Here is a 16,673-nt window from a genome sequence, read left to right on the forward strand (position 1 = left end):
TGCAAACCTTAATTGGTCTGCAGGTTTTTTGGTGATGCCGATGTGTCAGTTTGTCAGAAGTTGGCCTATTGTGGCACCGATGCCCACTGATGATGGTTTAGTGGAAGCCAGGCATCGCTACTGTGCTCACAGATGAATTCCACACTAATGATTGGTTTGCACTGACCTGGTGGATAGTTGCAGAGTGCGCAAATTACTTTATGTTGATCAGTTGATCCATCTTGACTTCTTCTCTTCTTCTATATTCAACATCACATTGAAGCCACTATGTTGCTTAGAATGGTCTATCTTCGTTTAGTGTGTTATCACATTTTAGCACCAGTCCCCTCTCGTAAGTGGGATTCGAGGTTTTCAGTTGTGCAACTTAATTGATCTTAATTAACAAGAGAAAAAGAGAAAGTACCTTATAAAAATAAGGATAATTAATAGATAACCAGGAGAGATTTCAATGTAGGAGCCAAGAAAAGTATCATCTTTAATGAATTTAGTTAGATCTTGTGTTGTAAATACTAATAGAACATTGATGTCACACACATTTAACATGGATATTGACAATTTCTAGACACTTTTTTTCCACTTTCAGCAGAACAGGACAGGCTTGCATTTTGGACTCTTTCCAAGGCATTTCTGTTACACTTTCGCTACTACAGAAATAAAATAGAATAACAGATGGACTCTCTCCCACAGTCAGTCCTGGTATTGAAGACACCTGGAGGATGTGTTGGTTAACTACACACATCTGCAAACCCATGCAGAACAACTGCTCTGTCCCTTTCCTGTGTTTAGAAAATGTAATGTCACTGTTCTGTTACAGATGAAAGTAATTATGGACAGATTATCTGCAGAATTAAAAATGGGTTTCCAGTAATTCTTCAATTCCCTTCAACAACATTTGGCAAACAACCTTTAACTCCCTCACAAGAGTGAAGAATAAAGAATTCAAGAGAAAGACAGGCCATTCAACACAATGAAAAGGGTTGAAACACTGTTTAGGAAGGGTAATTACATGCCAATCAGGCATTTCGTTTCTTTATCGTAACACATCTAATTCTATATGTCTGTTTTCTGTATCCATTATTTAGTCGCTTAACTGCCATTATAGATTATTTAGCCATGTCGCTTAATGATGACGTAACGCCCCAGTCTAACTTACCGTGTGCCGCTTCAAGTCCAGAAAAATAAGTTTTACTCCTTAAAAACAATCCGTCGAACCTGGAGTGTGAAGGAATTGGTAAGCTTTAAAGATAACGCGATGTTGATCAGTGATTATTTCAGCGTTTCTGTTTTCGTTTCGTCACAATTCATGGTTTTATTGTCAGTGTTTGGGTTGTGTTTCATTATTGCTAGCTAACCTGCTGTTGCAGGATATTTTCTGAATTGGGGTTAAAGTGGGCAATGATGCATGGAAAGAAAATTCATGCAAATACTCTGCAATATGTATGTTTTGTGATGACAGCTTCATATTTGTATCTAGTTTTCCGAATCTTTATATTCTCACCCAGCATGTGCAGCAGAGACTCACGTTCTGCTGCAAAGATGAGTGACTTTAAATGGGCTGAGACGAGTTTGCAGCACTAGATTTTCAAAGGAATAGTTACCCTGACTGTACACACCTTCAGTCATGATGCAGGTGTTCAAAGGATGTTGTTAAAAATGCAGCTTCTGTTGTGCTCAACTGAAACATGTGTTGGAATTTTAGCACGCCACTATGGTGGATCATTAGTGTCCATCTACTCTAAATGTCTCCATTTTCCTCAGCTGAGCCTTTACTTGGACTTAATGAGGGGTTGTTTTTCCAGTGCATTACTCAGCTTATAGAGCTGTAATAACATGGTTGCATCAAGTTGGACTCACAAGTTTCAGTTAAGTCATTAAACGCCCAAATGGCACTAAGAAAAAGTGGTGTTTAGTATTCCTGTTAAAGATGGGATTTATCAGCGATGTGAAAGTCTGAACTGGGTGATCTGCTGGTCTGATTCGCTAGTACAGCCTAAAACAAAAGTTTTCATCTTTTTTGTATTGAGCAGGAATGCACCAGACATCAGTACGGCCAGTCCACGTCCCATCTGAACCTGACTCCTCCTACTTCCTGCGGGTTGACTGGAGTGGGCGTGGCTTAGGCTCGGGCTTTGAGTTGCTGCTGACTGATGGACAGAATGCTTGGAGAGGAGATGGTAAAAATGTTAGCTAGTTTGACCTCTCAACCAGCCCGACATTTAGCGTGTTAGACACGGCAGATTTATGGTCACCTGCCGACCTCACCTGTCTGACCACACACACACACTGCTCACCTGGTATCATTATAGAGCCAGACTCAGAGGAAGATTTATTTTTGTTCTTCACTGTGTTTTTGTTGTCTTTATTAAACAATTTAAAAGTCTGAGCCTTCAAGAAGATGAGAATGTTTGTCTTTCTTTTAATGGCGGGTTGCAGGAGAATCTAATTTTGACTGTAATGTTCATAATAACTTCATAATAAAATCCTTGTTTATACCTCTTTTCCTTGCATTGTTCTGTTCAGTTTGCTGCAGCGTCATTCTAGTGGTATTTTTCCTGATTATTTTTATAGTCAGTGAAGCAGCAGTGTGTCGGGAGGCTGAGGAACTGGAGATGCAGCCTGAGCGTTACATCCAGGACCTCCAGCAGGCGCTGACAGGAACGGAAAAATCCACCAACTACAGCTTCGTCCTGACGCCATCTCCTCCCAACAGCAGCTCCGCCGTCACGCTGGCCTACGAGAAGGTTCAGAGGGACATTTCTGTGAGTGTACCTGCAGTGGTTACAGCTATCTCTGCGTGATGTGTGAGGCTGAATGTGTTTATTTGTTCTGACTGTCTGCCAATCAGGTCAGCAGATAATGCTGGCGTCAGATTTCTATTGACAAGCGCATCACTTCTGCTTAATCAGTTCTGGACTTAAACACAAAGCTTGTGCTGACAGAATGAAGAAAACTGTGTGGAAGTGTGAAAGTCTAATGTTATTTTATATATTTTAGATGCTAAACGTGCCTCCGCAGGTATATTATGTCATTTATGTTTGCATTGCAGACCTCATTTAGTAATAGATGGTAGAAATAGATTACCTACAACAATGGATTGCTCTGATCTCACTGACCTCATTGGCCCCAATACTGTGTATAAATTTACAGTGTTCCATCTGAACATTATATAACTAGTTCATTGTTGTGTGACCCTCATTAAAAGTTGTTCAAAGGTCAGTGGTTTTTTTTTTTAAGCTGTTTCCATGTTAGTCGTTTAATTTTGGAGATGTGGAAGTTTCCAGTATGCTCTCGGGCTCATCGACCCATCAGAAGACTGTTTATCCACACGTAGGAGTCAGACCTTCATTCATTTTTGTTTCGGTAAAGTTATTTCCTGAAAATAGAGAAGGAAAATAAAAAATGGCGGGGAGAGATTTATCAGAAAAGTTTAGCTTTATTATCTTATGAGCAGCATGGACTTGTACGAAGGTCCAGAGGGTCATCCCTGGGGAGTTTCCTCCCCCCGCTTGTCATCACCTCTGGATACTCCTCCAGCAGCTCCAGTAAATTTTGGCTGCTCCAGCACCTCTGGCCCCCTTTGCTCTGATGCTACCGGCATTTTCACTCTACATATTATTACTCATCCCACCAACCTCATCCTCACGATCATGCAGATTATCTGCTGGCGCTGTTGGTTCAATCAAGCATGTGTCTTTTTATTATAAAATGTGAAGCCTTGCAGGAGTATTGGCCAATATTAGTCGAGAATTTCTGATTTGGTAAATGCGTGTACCAGTGTAGTTTTATTGTGCAAGAACATTATTAGGGAGGATGTGAGCAGCATGATGGTGTTAAGCAATGGAGTGAATAATCCCTGCTCGGGGGTCAGTCGTGTGTACACACACTTAACATTGAAACATAAAATCTGTGTTGGCGCAGTAGTTATGACAGCATGGAAACCTCAAAGCCTCGTCATGGCAAAGGGGAAATAAATCCTCTCTAAAATGCGCCTTTAAAATAAGAGTGACAAAGAGTCAATTAAGAAAAGTTGCGTCATCCGAGGTGTTGGAGGGTTTCTCTCCCTCAATGTTCAATAAAAAAATGGAAAACTATAATTCATCTGCTGTTATGACTCATAATGAAAGGCCACGGACTAATGCCCGTCCATTGCCTTCAAATCATAGCTGCTGTTTAATGCTTTAAACAGTCAAAGACCCCCAAAATGAGTCTCTTAAACCCACACACAGGTGTTACCTGAGGTGGTTAGCATACCAGGAGAGTTTATGCTTGCACATTGTGTCGCGGCATCTGCCTGATGTTCAGCAGCATTGCACAGGGATGTAGAAAAGATATTCTTGATCCATTCATTCAAAATGCGGTGTGTCTGTGTGAGCCAGACAGAAACGGCGGTCATGGCTCCAAATCAGAGCAGAGACCAAATATCTGCTGGCATAAAATAAGGATAATCTCAGGTTTCTGCCACGTACATCCGATAACCAACAAGTACATAATGAATGGAACCACACAGGCAGGGAGAAGGTGCTGTGAACCTCAGGTCTGCAGATGACTCGAAATAAAATGACAATATTGCATAAATCTCTGTCAAAGAGCAGGGTGGGGGACTAGTGCAGAATTGGGGAACCCCTGCATCGTGACCTGTGACTCGCCCATTTGACACATGATGTGTCGCCTCATTGTCGTCAATAGACAAAGTTCAACCTCTGCAAAATGATCAAAACTTGAGGAAGTTGTCAGTTGAAGACCGTTAAACCACACAGTGAATGATTCGTGCTCTCATTTATCGTCAACAGTCTTTCTGTTTGCAGAAACCTCCCTGAAAAACCATCTCCTTTATATTTTGAAGCTAGGATTCCTGCATTGAATTTGCCTTTTAAACAGACCAAATGATTTTAGGTTTGAGCTTTCTGTGCTGTGCTGGAAAGGCCCATACTTTCACATCCACATCTAGTGACGACATTACCAGTCATCACCTCTGTTGTGGTTCCCACTCTCACCCGCTTTGACTGTAAATCTAGGTGGAGCTACTTTTGGACCTCTGCTCAGACTATCCTGGAGTTAATTGGCGTGACTGAGCGAGTCCAAAACGGCTTTTGAAACAGTAGCGTCTCTATGACGATATGCAAAAACCCTGCTCGGCCAACGCGGTCTGGCCAAGAGTATCCCAGACCGGTAAACACCATCAAGCTCTGACCACTAGAGTAACTGGTTTTCACATGAACAGCCAGGTGACATGTGAGCAACGTGCGTGTGTGCACATAATCGTGTTTGTTTCATTTTAAAGTGGCAAAACTGAGAGTTTGGGGGGAGGCTGAAGTGGTAGTTTCTTTTAAAATGGGTATTTATTTAACAGTAGAGGTGGTAAAGTGATGGAAAAATAAAGACAAATAAGCCAAATGATCCCAGAATAAACTTAAAAGGCATGAATGATGGAGCAGAGGACAGATAAGGAGGGCAGTTGACCCTCTCTTCACCTCTGAGGTGTTGCCCTCAGTGAAATATATCGGCCTTGGTTCAGCAGTTTGTATAGAACTTCGAAGTGTCCAGATGTTGAATCCACTGTCTGTAGTGATCCTCCATCTTCTCTGACAACAGCTCAGATGACCTGACCTTCTGGATAGTTTCAGTGAAGTTTTATCTCCGTTCTTTCCCAGTCACACCTGCAGAAGCACAGCTGCACCTCCCAGTAAAGGTCACTTATTTAAAGAGTTAATGGGCCTGAGAGGTCAGCGGTGATATAGTCGCTCTTCTGCAGCTTATCTCTTTGCAAACATGGACATGCCGGTAAACCTGCGTCTCCTAGGCAACAGTTGTGTGCTATCAATGAAAAGGTCAAGAGAGGGGCAGGAAAAGGTCTTTCTTAAAATGGGGCATTCTTCATTATTCACGATACTAATGTCGCAAACTGCTTTTAGTCGCTGGAATTGCACTTCCCTTTTCTTAAATAAAAAATGTTTCATTGTTTTAATGACATGACCAGCACTTTCTTTTATTTCCAAATGATGTGTGTACCAACAGTAACTGCATTTTCATCAATACATAGGTTTTAAAAAATAATTAAGTTACTTATTAAGTTAGAGTCCTGTGATAGGGGAGAAGCCACTGAATCGAATGGTACCAAAGAGTTTGTGGATTAAAATAACTCCCATCTATTGTGATATGTATACCCTCTTTTTTAAGTGTGTGGGGGTGTGGGTACCTCTACAAGGCTTCAGGGTGATAAGTAGGTCTGAAATTGATTTATTGTGTCCTTGCTTGAAGTTCAGGATGGGCTCTGTGCTGCTGAAAGCCGTCCCAGAGCCAACGGAGGCAGTGAGGGAGTTACTGGTCCACAGTCTCCAGAGGGGAAACGCTTTGGAACGCCACAACGGCAAACTTGAAGAGGAGAACCAAAGATTGATTGAAGAACATCAACGCATCACTGCTGAGTAAATACATTTATCACCAAATGCCCTAAACCAGACTGGGATTAGAGATTCTCCCATCTCATCTTGTAATTTTACAAATATGCTCGTCAAACCCAGTGCTGGTCATCGCATGGAGCCTTTTTTATTATGCACGTGCATAAGTTAACTACCCTGACTGTAAATTTGACAGTACTTCTAGTCATTACAGGACCTACCGTGCACAGGATCTGGCTACTCACTCGTGCGCTTCAATTACGTCATGTTTTCTAACCTGGTGCCTCAGACGGTTTCAGCGTCTGACATGTGATGGAATCCTGCGCAGCTCCCCACGAATGGGGGAGATTAGTAGTAGAGTTTTCTAAAAACCATTACTTGAGTTATTACCCGACTCTTGTAACACGGTGTGTGTGTGGGGGAGGGAGACTCAGAGTGCTGCTAATGTGAGTCCATTAGTGCCAGAGGGGCCCCCGCGAGTCACATGGCCACCTGAATTCATGACGTAATTTCATGTAAAGGTTGCATTTCTCTGAATACACTTATTTCAGCCTCCATTTCACAGCATACTTTTATCCAAGACAATATAAAAATGGGTAAATGAGTTAATGATTCACTCTAAATAAGGCTGTGGATTGGCCTCAAGAAGATCCATAGCTGATAAAAATATTAGTTATATTGATGGACACAAACAGTGTGGTGTATTTTTTGGTAGATCCTGTAGTGTGAGGGTGGACAATCAACCTATATTTTAAGGTGGTGAAACAGCTCTGGCGAAGAAAAGAGAGGCTGTGGAGCTGCAGCAGGGTTGTGATTCATGTTTTTGTAATCAGCCGCTCGACTGCACTATCCATCACTGATTAGATGATGTGTGTGCGGTGATGTGTTTCGTGGCCAGTTGGAAACCTTTGTATACTTTTCATGATGGCTAGGAAATGATTTTTAGGCTGGAACAAAAAATACATGTGAATTTGAACACCGAGCCCTTTCAGACTGTCTTTTATTTGTTTATTTGTTTATGACAGACTGAAACATTATGCAGGCGATAAAGAAGCCCTGGAGGCCGAGCTGTACTCTCGATTCGTCCTGGTTCTGAATGAAAAGAAAGCAAAAATCCGTTCTCTACAGCAAAACATCACACGACTACAGGAGGCAAGGTACACATCTGGGTCCAAATATGTCCATTCTAACATTTAGCCACATTAAATTTCTTTATCAGTGATGCTGAACTGGATCCTGGATCTGTATTTTATCTTTAGCGCCGATAAACAACAAAAGAAGGATTCGGTAAAATGCGACCAATCAGCAGGCCAGGAGCAGGACGAATATGGCGGGAGCACTGACGAGGAGCCAGGGGACGCCCGGGAGACGGCAGCCTCTGCTTCTCTTCCCCCAGGTCAGATCTCCATCTTTGAACGGTTGCTAGAAAGTTGTTGTTTGTACAGGTGAGAGGAGCATAACTCACATTAGCCTTCGCTAGCTTTGGGAAAACACCTGGACAACAGTAACGTGGCTTACATCAGGGTTCTGAATAATTAGTCCCGTGGAGTTATCAAAACAAGGAAAAATAAGAGCGTACTCCGCTGTTGTCGTGGCAGCCGAGCCTGTTTGCACCATCGTATGCCCAGAAACTAACGATGACATCAGCTGTTATGTAACACAGCGGCGGGCCCCTGCGAACCGACACCTCAGAACACCTTTTAATGCAACCAGCTTCTAACGGCCACGTTGCACTTCATCAGGCTCCCGAGGGCCTGAGCCTGATTGATGCCACACCGCAGTAAGGATGGATGTATGGCCCGTACGTGGGCGATACGCTACATTACAGGCAGAACATAAGTTACCTGTAATGGTGAAAGGATTTATTATTTTTATATTTTTTTCTTCTCTCTCAGCTGTTTATGGTCCTGATTTTTCCACTTTCTCACACTCGTGTTGTCAGAGCAACCCGTAGTAGGATTTGTATGTACGTCAGGGCTTTTTTTTTTTTCCTTTTTCTCAGCGATGTAGGCGTCCTCATCCTCTGGGTTGTCTCCTTGTGATGGCGAAGATCTTGCGTGGCTTTGTGTTGTTTCTGTTGCCATGGCAATGAGTCAGACGGCCGCTCGTTTGAGCCAGTGGGGATGAAAATGAGGGATTTTTCTGTGAATTTGTGGTTTCATTTTGTGGGTTTGGGTGTGTATATTCGGTCTGCTGCTACTGTCTACAGCCTTTTATCACTGAACTTAAATTGTCCCTAATTCTAATGAAGCAGAGATTTCTATTTACGAGCGTTTTTTTCTGCGATTTGGCTGTTTTAGATTTGAATCAGACAAGATTTATTTTGTTAATACATAAAACCTTCACCTGCAATCATACCCAACTAATTAAATGCAATTTAATAAGCTGATGGAATGTCAGTTAGATGTCAGTTTTTCACCTTGAACTGCAGTTGAATGCAAATTAATTTAAAAGAGGTAGATTTTACACACTTCCAGCTGAAAACAACAGTAACACTAGTTAAAAAGGAATAAAATCATATCTGAGGCAGTGTTAGTCATTCTTATTCAAGCTGAAATTTCCAATGACGCACTCACCTGTTCCAAACAGAACATTAGGGCATTTTGAAAGCAAGACAGAGAAACCAGCTGTGGGTTTCGTCATAGTTTATCTCAGCTTTCTTTCCTTTTGTTTCGGAAGTCATTTGAGTTTAAAAGTGAAACCTTTGTAAAGTACTGTAAAGTCACATAAAACGAGGTGTAGAGCAGACGAGGTGGACTCATCGGGTAACTTTAGAACCTCCACGTTGTGCCATTATCCCTCTCTGAGTAGCTTCAGGCACTGTGATCTGCCATCTCTGGAGAACCTTCTGCCTTCGTGATGTTCCATAAACTTGTTCCAAGCTCCTTTACTTTTAAGGACAGAATTAGATGGATTTCGCGGTGGAAGGGAAAAAACAGAGGAGCCTTCACTAACAGATGCTCTAGATGTGGCCGCTGCCGCCTCTCAGACTCATTTCGACATTTCGCTGTCGAGCTGCTGCGAGTTACGTAACAGCAGGTTTGTCTCGAACCCTCTGGAGCTCTGCAGGAAGTCATCCTCTCATGTGTAGCGCTAATGTTAATATGTTCTACTCGGTAATATGGCCATTGTGAGCTTGTTAGCATCCAGAAGCTCGTTTAGCTTTAAGTATATCACTGACAGCTCAAATATCAGCAAAAAAATCAAGTAACTTCATCAAAATTTTAGTTATTTGTTTTGTATATTTTACTGTCAGTTCTGGTTCATGGGTCTTTGGTGTTTATTTACTGTGTCTAATGTCACGTCAACACTCCTCTCTCTCAGAGGCCTCTGCTGAGGGCCCGCTGGACGACAGCTTGAAGGACATCACCGACGTGGCCCCTTGTCGCAAACGTCGCTTTCGCCACGTCCCGGCCCCCCAGCCTGAAGTCAAACGACCCCAACGCTCCCAGAAAAGGAGGTAAACTGGGACCATTTGTTACATTTACCGTTTGTTTTGGAATTTGTTTTGACAATGTGTAAAAACCAGTTCCGCCTACATAACTAGTCGTTTCTTTATGGTGACAGTAAAGGCCTCTCTTGGAATAGTTTACTGCTGCTGGAGCTTGTAAACTCTTCTCGCTGTAATCCTGAAACATATGAATGGAATCGGAGCGTTACACCATCTACTTCAAATAGGCTGCAAAAATCAGACAGTGAATGTAGTTGGATGGATTCATAACAACAGAAAACCACAGACACAACCACAAACGTGCAGTTGGTATCTGGTGTCATCAAGTTAAAAAAAACCAAACCATTAAATGTGAAGAAGATAGTGCTTTTTGTGTAAATTATTTTCCGAGAGCCTTAACTAAACTTTAAAAATCATCATTAATGATGACTTCAGCTCTAGTCTCACCTTTCTAATACGTTTATTAACCTTTCTTCTGATTAGCTAGTTGATTCTATTGTTTCATGATACTTGATATTATTGAATCTCTTTATTCGTATCATTTCTAACAACACACAGTGAGGATTTTGGTCCATTTAACCCAGCACTTGTGATCCCAGATCACTTCAGTTAATCCATGTCTTTGATGTAGCTGAGAGTTTAAAGCTGTGTTAGCGGCAGGAGGTTCGCTCTTGATGCAGGACCGATAAAAGGATGAGCAGCAGGTTGACCTCCTTCTAGTTTCCACCCGCGTCTCCGTCCGCAGAGATCAAGCAGCTGCACACCTTTAGGGCGGCAATGAATTCGCAGCATTCCTGTCCGAGAGAATATCAAATTCAGCTCTCTCGGTGTTTATTGGCGATGAAAGGGCAGCGTTGTCCTGCAGGTTTATGATTTCTGCCGCCGGTTGGTTGTATCTGTTTCATCCTCTCAAACACATGCCTGCCAGCTTTAGGCAGAGCAGCTGCTGATGACTGAGCTGGTAGAGTTAGCCTGAGGAGGAAAGACCTTTTCCACTATGGACCTTTATGGGAAGAGACAGGTCCACTAATGAGGCAGTGGAAAACATCAGGAGGCTGCTTCAGGTAACTAGATTAGATTCAAACATCAGTGTTCACCCAGAAATGTCCCAGATACTGAGGAGTTATCTTCTCCATAGACATGTCAAACAGCTCTCTCTGGTTAGGACCATTTATCTTTGTGTATAATCTTCCAAACCCCAGATTGGATGTTGTTGAATGTTGCTCTGATATTCCTGGGAGGTCCACGGCCCGAACTGGGATGCCAAAGTCAGTGACTGGTCTCAAAGATACAGTCAGTCTTTCTTTGAATTCTGTCCTGACTCCACATTTAAAGCCTCACAATACGTGCGCCCCTGTTGCCATACCCCCCACGAGCGTCTGGTTTTTTAAGTGTGGCCGTTCAGGGAGGCTCTCAAAGACAAGTAGCTGCAGTCTTCCAGCACTGGTTGAACATACCGGTTCCAAACTTCTCTGTGTGCCAGCCGCTGTGAGCCATGCCACATGCAGATGGTCGTGAGCGATGCCAGTTATCCCCAGCTGCTGTCGCCATTCGGTAGCGGCGCCCGTTACCAATCCTGCTGCGGCAAGACGCAGCTTTTAGCCAGTTAGCCGCTTGCGGTTGGCTGGATGTTTGATCGCTGCAGAGGCTGCTCCCCTTCTGAGCTGGCAAACAGCTGACGCTAAAGAGAAGCCTTTGTCTGAGATGTAAATGTGGGGGGTTCAGGACTGCTGGCAGTGCTAATCTTGGGTATTTTTTTTCCCCTCTGCTGTTTATCTTCGTCTGTTACTTCCATGTTTTCATATATACAGGTCATCCATAGTGAGAGGCAGGAGAAGGAGCAGGAAATGAGGAGATCTCCGGAGCCTGGGGAGAATTAAAAGGAGGCCACAAAATTGAAGACAAAGATGACTAATTATATTAGTTGCTCAGCAAATGGGGAGATGTTTGGATCTGTAGCTGCTGGGTTGTGGTTAGCGCTGCGTAAAGAGTGGAAGCAGGATGGAGTTGCTTGCCTATTTTTTTGACTGACATGTTTTATGTTCTGTGTTTAACCTGTACACAAACACACAGGAAAGTAAGAGTTTGCGGTTTCTGAGGAGCTGCAGCTGCGGCCGAAGCCGTAACCACGCGGCCTCTTGGGTTTCTTTGTCACGTTGAGATTGTCTGCTTTGCCCTCATCATACCTGCACAGATGCCAGAATGCGCTTAGTGACCAAATCTGGCAACCACATTTCTGGCAAAGCTGCGTTTGGTTGAAACCCACGTGTTTGTTAAGACTTCTCGGACTCTCAACAATGAGCTGTTATGTGATGCATCAACGTTTTGGCCCTCCGCTTGAATTATTTCCACATTCAGAGAAAACATTCCTGGCTTGTCACTTGATTGTTCAGGCTCTCCAGACTGTCAGCCTTAATTTATCAAGGATAAGCCAGTTTGGTAGATGAGTCAAAGCAGTGTAAAATTTACAGGGTAAACTAGACATTTCAATAAAGTAACCAAAAAGCAGATCCGTTAAAGCTTCCACACACAGCGAGTGGGCGTGTGGCAAGATTTTAAAGATCCTCTCGAAACCTCTCATCTGAAGTCTACAGGATCACGCAGCTGCTCATAGTTTTATCCTGATGTAATTCTGAACTGAGTCATGTTGATGTTTCTTTTACTTTTGGTTCTGCCTTGTCAGGAACTGCTACTTTATTGATTTGATACAACACTGCTGAGACGCATTTAAATATCACATCTGGATTATTATCATGCACTCAAAGGGATTAAAGTTTGAATCCAGGATTCGGGCCTTCCTCTGTGCAGTTTTTATTTTTATTTTTTGGTCTACATGGCCAACACTACACACATTTCATTACATCCAAAAACACGTTAGGTTAAGTTTTAGTCAGTATCCTTGACTCAAGGACTGCATTGATCCCTGGGTGATAGGCAGTGGTTGTCCAGTGGTCCACCAGGATTGGTTGAATGCAGAAGTCAAATCTTTGTTTATGTGGACTATGAAGTCACCTATACCTCTTACCATTTTTAAATCATTGGAAAAACACTTCCTTCACTGCGCTAAGCTAAACTAAGCTAAGCTAATCTATTGAAAACATTACCCCTCTTTTGGGCTGATTTGTGGGAATCGGTTGATCTGTTCATCTTCAGATTGTGTGGCGCCATTTAAAATGTCCTTGGTGTGTGTTTGTGTGTGTCCTAACTCGGAGAGCTGTTTCCCATGAAAAGAACCTCCCCGTGTAAAGCATTCACACACTCGTCCTCCCTCAAACGCTGGCTCTGTAAACTATCAAACGTTGCTCTGAGGCATCACGGTTAATCACTGCAAGACTGGTAGAGTGTTGTTGGGTTGCCTTTCATGGTAGCTTGTTGTTTAGCTTGTTGAGATGCTTCCTTGTTTTAGATGTTTGGAATTTAGCGTTAACAGATATGGAAAGGGTTTATCGGTGTTTATGTCATAAAATGCTTCATAGAAACAGAAATGCACCCCCCCATCCCTTGTTTTATGAATCCAAATACTGGAAAACTTAATGTTTCCAGGCCTTTGAACCTAATCCTCAAAACATCAACCTGTCTTTCATCGAAATGCTGCCAGCTGTAGTAGACGTAGCTTCACTCTGAGGGTTGAGATGACAGATGAAGGCTGCGCAGGAACCCGGGGTCAACCCTGTGTAATGTCTGTTGATGTCCACGTCCGGGGTAATCTGGAGCATGTGCGGTTTGCAAACCTCAGTGTGGAAGAAGTCCTGCTGCGGTGCTTCAGCCACCGTTAGCCCTGCAGGTACGCATCACATCTGGGCGTGCAGCGTTAAACCAACCCGTCCAGAGCTTTAGAGCAGAGACAATGCCAGGTGGGGTTTTGTTGCCTATTCTACCTGTTTTGGCTCCCTTCTCATCGGCTACGTAGCTGGCGAGGGCTTCCCACAATGATGCGATGGGCCGCTCTCTAGGATCCATTTCTGATGTGAGGACTGTTCAATAGATTAAATTTATAAAATAAAACTAGAGCAGAGTAAAGGTTAGGTTACTTGTCTGTGCTTGAGTCACCACCAATTATGTTCCGGTTCGCCAAGTACGCCAACTTTCAACTTCGCTCCAGGTTTCCACGGATGTTTACCTGCCCCACTGGTTTTATCAAGTACGCGTCAAATTTGACTTGTGTGGACATGGTACAGGCAGGAAATCCCATAATGCATTTCACTGTGGCCATGAACAACGGTAGTGAGGGTGGAGACTACCAGCTCTGCCTCGATCTAATCAAAAAATCATCTTGACAATATGATTCTTTGCATTTTTGTGCACTGAACCTTTAAATGACATTGGCTTTAGTCATATTCTTCAGACACAGATGGAAACGATCCCGCTCTAAGCTGAGACCACTGTTTTGAGCCTTAAGCCACACACCAGCATGGTATTGGTGTCACCAGACCTTTTAAGAAGGTCAGCTTTCAGGGTGGAAGCCACTCGTTACATCCTCTGGTCTCCGGTGGTCCCCCAAAGCAGCATAGAACTGCCCCCTCTCCTCCCCACATCTCTGCTTTCCTCTTAACTGGTTCCAGCAGTGCAGCATGTTTGTCATACAGGAATCATTTAAACATCAGAGCCCGGCTCCCTTCTGATTCCTCACACCAGCGTCCTCGTTCTCATTCAGCTAATCATCTCAGTTTGGAGGAAGAATGTCCCTCTTGCATACTCTCTTTTTTCAAGTTCTTTGAAAAGTACCCCAGTGTGGTTTTCTGGATTGCTGGTGGTCTTTCCTGGTCAACGTGGATTACCATCATCACTCCGCGGGGGGGCATTTGTTGGTGTTTCATGATGAATGGTTGTCAGCAGGGCGAAGGAACATTTTAGCTGTTCTTTACAAGGGATTACTATTGAACTAATGCAAACTAGGCTTTTTATTTGTTTTCCCATCGAGCTGGTGGAAGTTGTGCATAGTGACCTCGAGTCAAACCACTTTCTTAAGATGAGAGGTGAACAGTAACAACAGGCATGCAAAGATGTAAAAAAAAAAACATTAATCCAACCATTTCAGAGGATATACATTTGTTTGGTGAGCGTCCACTCACGGTCAATTAGCTTTGCACCAAGAGATAAGTTGGGTCCCAAATCACTGCTCTCTAATCTGCGTTGGCAGCGGAGTCGAGGGGACTGTAAAGTGAAATTCCTCATACGTAGACTGAAAACCCTCTCGGGCCTCCTGCTCAACAGCAAAGGATGACGATAGGTCGCATCGGTTCGCGTCTACTTTTGACAATGCACTATGGGATACCTGGAGTAGAACAATCCGCCTCATCTCAAAATGGCATGCTCCTTAATTAGTGCATGAAAGAGGGAAAAGGGAGTGATTTAGGAGGCATGGGTGGATGGATGGAAGGGGGATGGCTAACCTAGCGTTTAGCCTGTAACCCGTGAGTCTTGTCTCAGAGTAGTTTAAGCCTCTGCTTAAGCTCATGTCCAGTTTTCTGGCCTGATGGCTTCACACCATGTTTAATCAGAGGTGGTAAAGTTGAGCCTCTGCGCTGAGACACAAGGAGAACATAAAACACACAGGTAGCCAGTCCAGCATTTGATGTGGACTCCTGAAGAAGGGGGTCGCAGCTGTAATTGCACACCCACACACATACAGGTATGAAAGCTGTCCATGTGTTTCCAGTCTTACTTCTTACGGGCTACATGATACACTTCCCGTCTCAACAGGAAAACTCCCATAAACTGGCTTCATTAGCCCACTGACCCGTTCTCTCTTTCTGTCTCCTGTGTGTGTGTGTGTGTGTGTGCGTGTGTGTGCGTGTGTGTGTGTGTGTGTGTGTGTGTTTTGAACAGACCCGACCCCCCTGGAGGATCCAGTAAGCACCAGACTCCCCAGCGCTCTACAGATGCTGCAGCAGCAAGTCCTGACACTGAAGACCTATTTGGAGATTTTTGATCCTTCCTTTCTAAGTGAAAGGAAGAAAAAAAAAAAAACGTTTTAGTCATTAGTTTTTAATGTCGATCTTAAATATGTGTATTAAGGTTTGGATTGATTGGGAAATTGCAAGGTGCCAGGAAGTTTTACCACTCAAAGAGCTTCACCTCAAGTCTTAAAGATTTGCAAGAAGATAATGTTTCCATTGGTTCCGTAAATGCCTGTAAACTACTGAAGGATCCTCAGGGACCAGTACCGCTGCCCAACTCAAGTGCAGTTTTTAAAGTAGCCTGAAGCTTCAGGGAGACGTGTTTTTAATTCTGAGAACAAAACTATTATTTTATGCAGCTCATGAACTAATAAAAAGTGTGTGTTTTTTTAACAAAAAAGAATTCTTTATTATTTTCGTATAAATGGAGTTTGTAGTTTGTGGCGTCTGCAGTGGATGAAGAGCAGGTTTCAGTCGAGCTCCGACAGCCATGAAAGAACGTGAGCTGTGTCAGTGGAGGCCAGGAACCTGAGCAGATGACTCTCTCTGACAAAGAACCCCCCCCAGACCCCCTCAACATTTTGCTGACTCGGGTGGACATTGTGGCCAACTACCAGTACCTGGAGGTACACGTGGAGAGTAAACCGGACTACAAAGGAGGACTCCTGAGGAACCTCAGCTGCAGATGTTCCAGCTCTTGTTGGTCTCTGGTGGCTCTGCTCAGGCAGCAGACTGGAGAGACTCATCAGAAGATCTCCACCCTGGAGTAAGCGTCTGAGCCGAGGATGCTGAGAGAACATTCAATCTTCTTGGGTCCTCACGTCCAACCACATTGGACTCCTACTGCAGCACCGTCAGCCCAAGACTGACCCCCAGGGTTCTCCTCCCTGCCTTTGCCCCTTTAACTGTACATTTTGAACCTAG

At 43.6% G+C, this 16,673-nt stretch overlaps 1 protein-coding gene across 2 annotated transcripts; it reads left to right on the forward strand.

Annotated features, from left to right (window-relative positions):
- Positions 1–1,099: 1,099 nt before the first annotated feature.
- On the forward strand, positions 1,100–16,149 carry LOC101069895 (DNA repair protein XRCC4-like). 2 transcript variants are annotated; one of them, XM_011604781.2, is made up of 8 exons: positions 1,100–1,231; positions 2,028–2,174; positions 2,569–2,759; positions 6,259–6,425; positions 7,424–7,555; positions 7,658–7,794; positions 9,723–9,858; positions 15,679–16,149. In XM_011604781.2, the coding sequence occupies exons 2-8, from the start codon at positions 2,030–2,032 to the stop codon at positions 15,779–15,781; spliced, it is 1,011 nt and encodes a 336-aa protein (XP_011603083.1). In that variant the 5' UTR covers positions 1,100–1,231; positions 2,028–2,029; the 3' UTR covers positions 15,782–16,149. The 2 variants fall into 2 exon arrangements, with proteins under 2 accessions (XP_011603083.1, XP_011603084.1); XM_011604782.2 differs by lacking the exon at positions 15,679–16,149 and adding an exon at positions 11,661–12,636.
- Positions 16,150–16,673: the final 524 nt, after the last annotated feature.

This window comes from Takifugu rubripes, chromosome 6, assembly GCF_901000725.2.
Source record: "Takifugu rubripes chromosome 6, fTakRub1.2, whole genome shotgun sequence".
Taxonomy (NCBI): domain Eukaryota; kingdom Metazoa; phylum Chordata; class Actinopteri; order Tetraodontiformes; family Tetraodontidae; genus Takifugu; species Takifugu rubripes.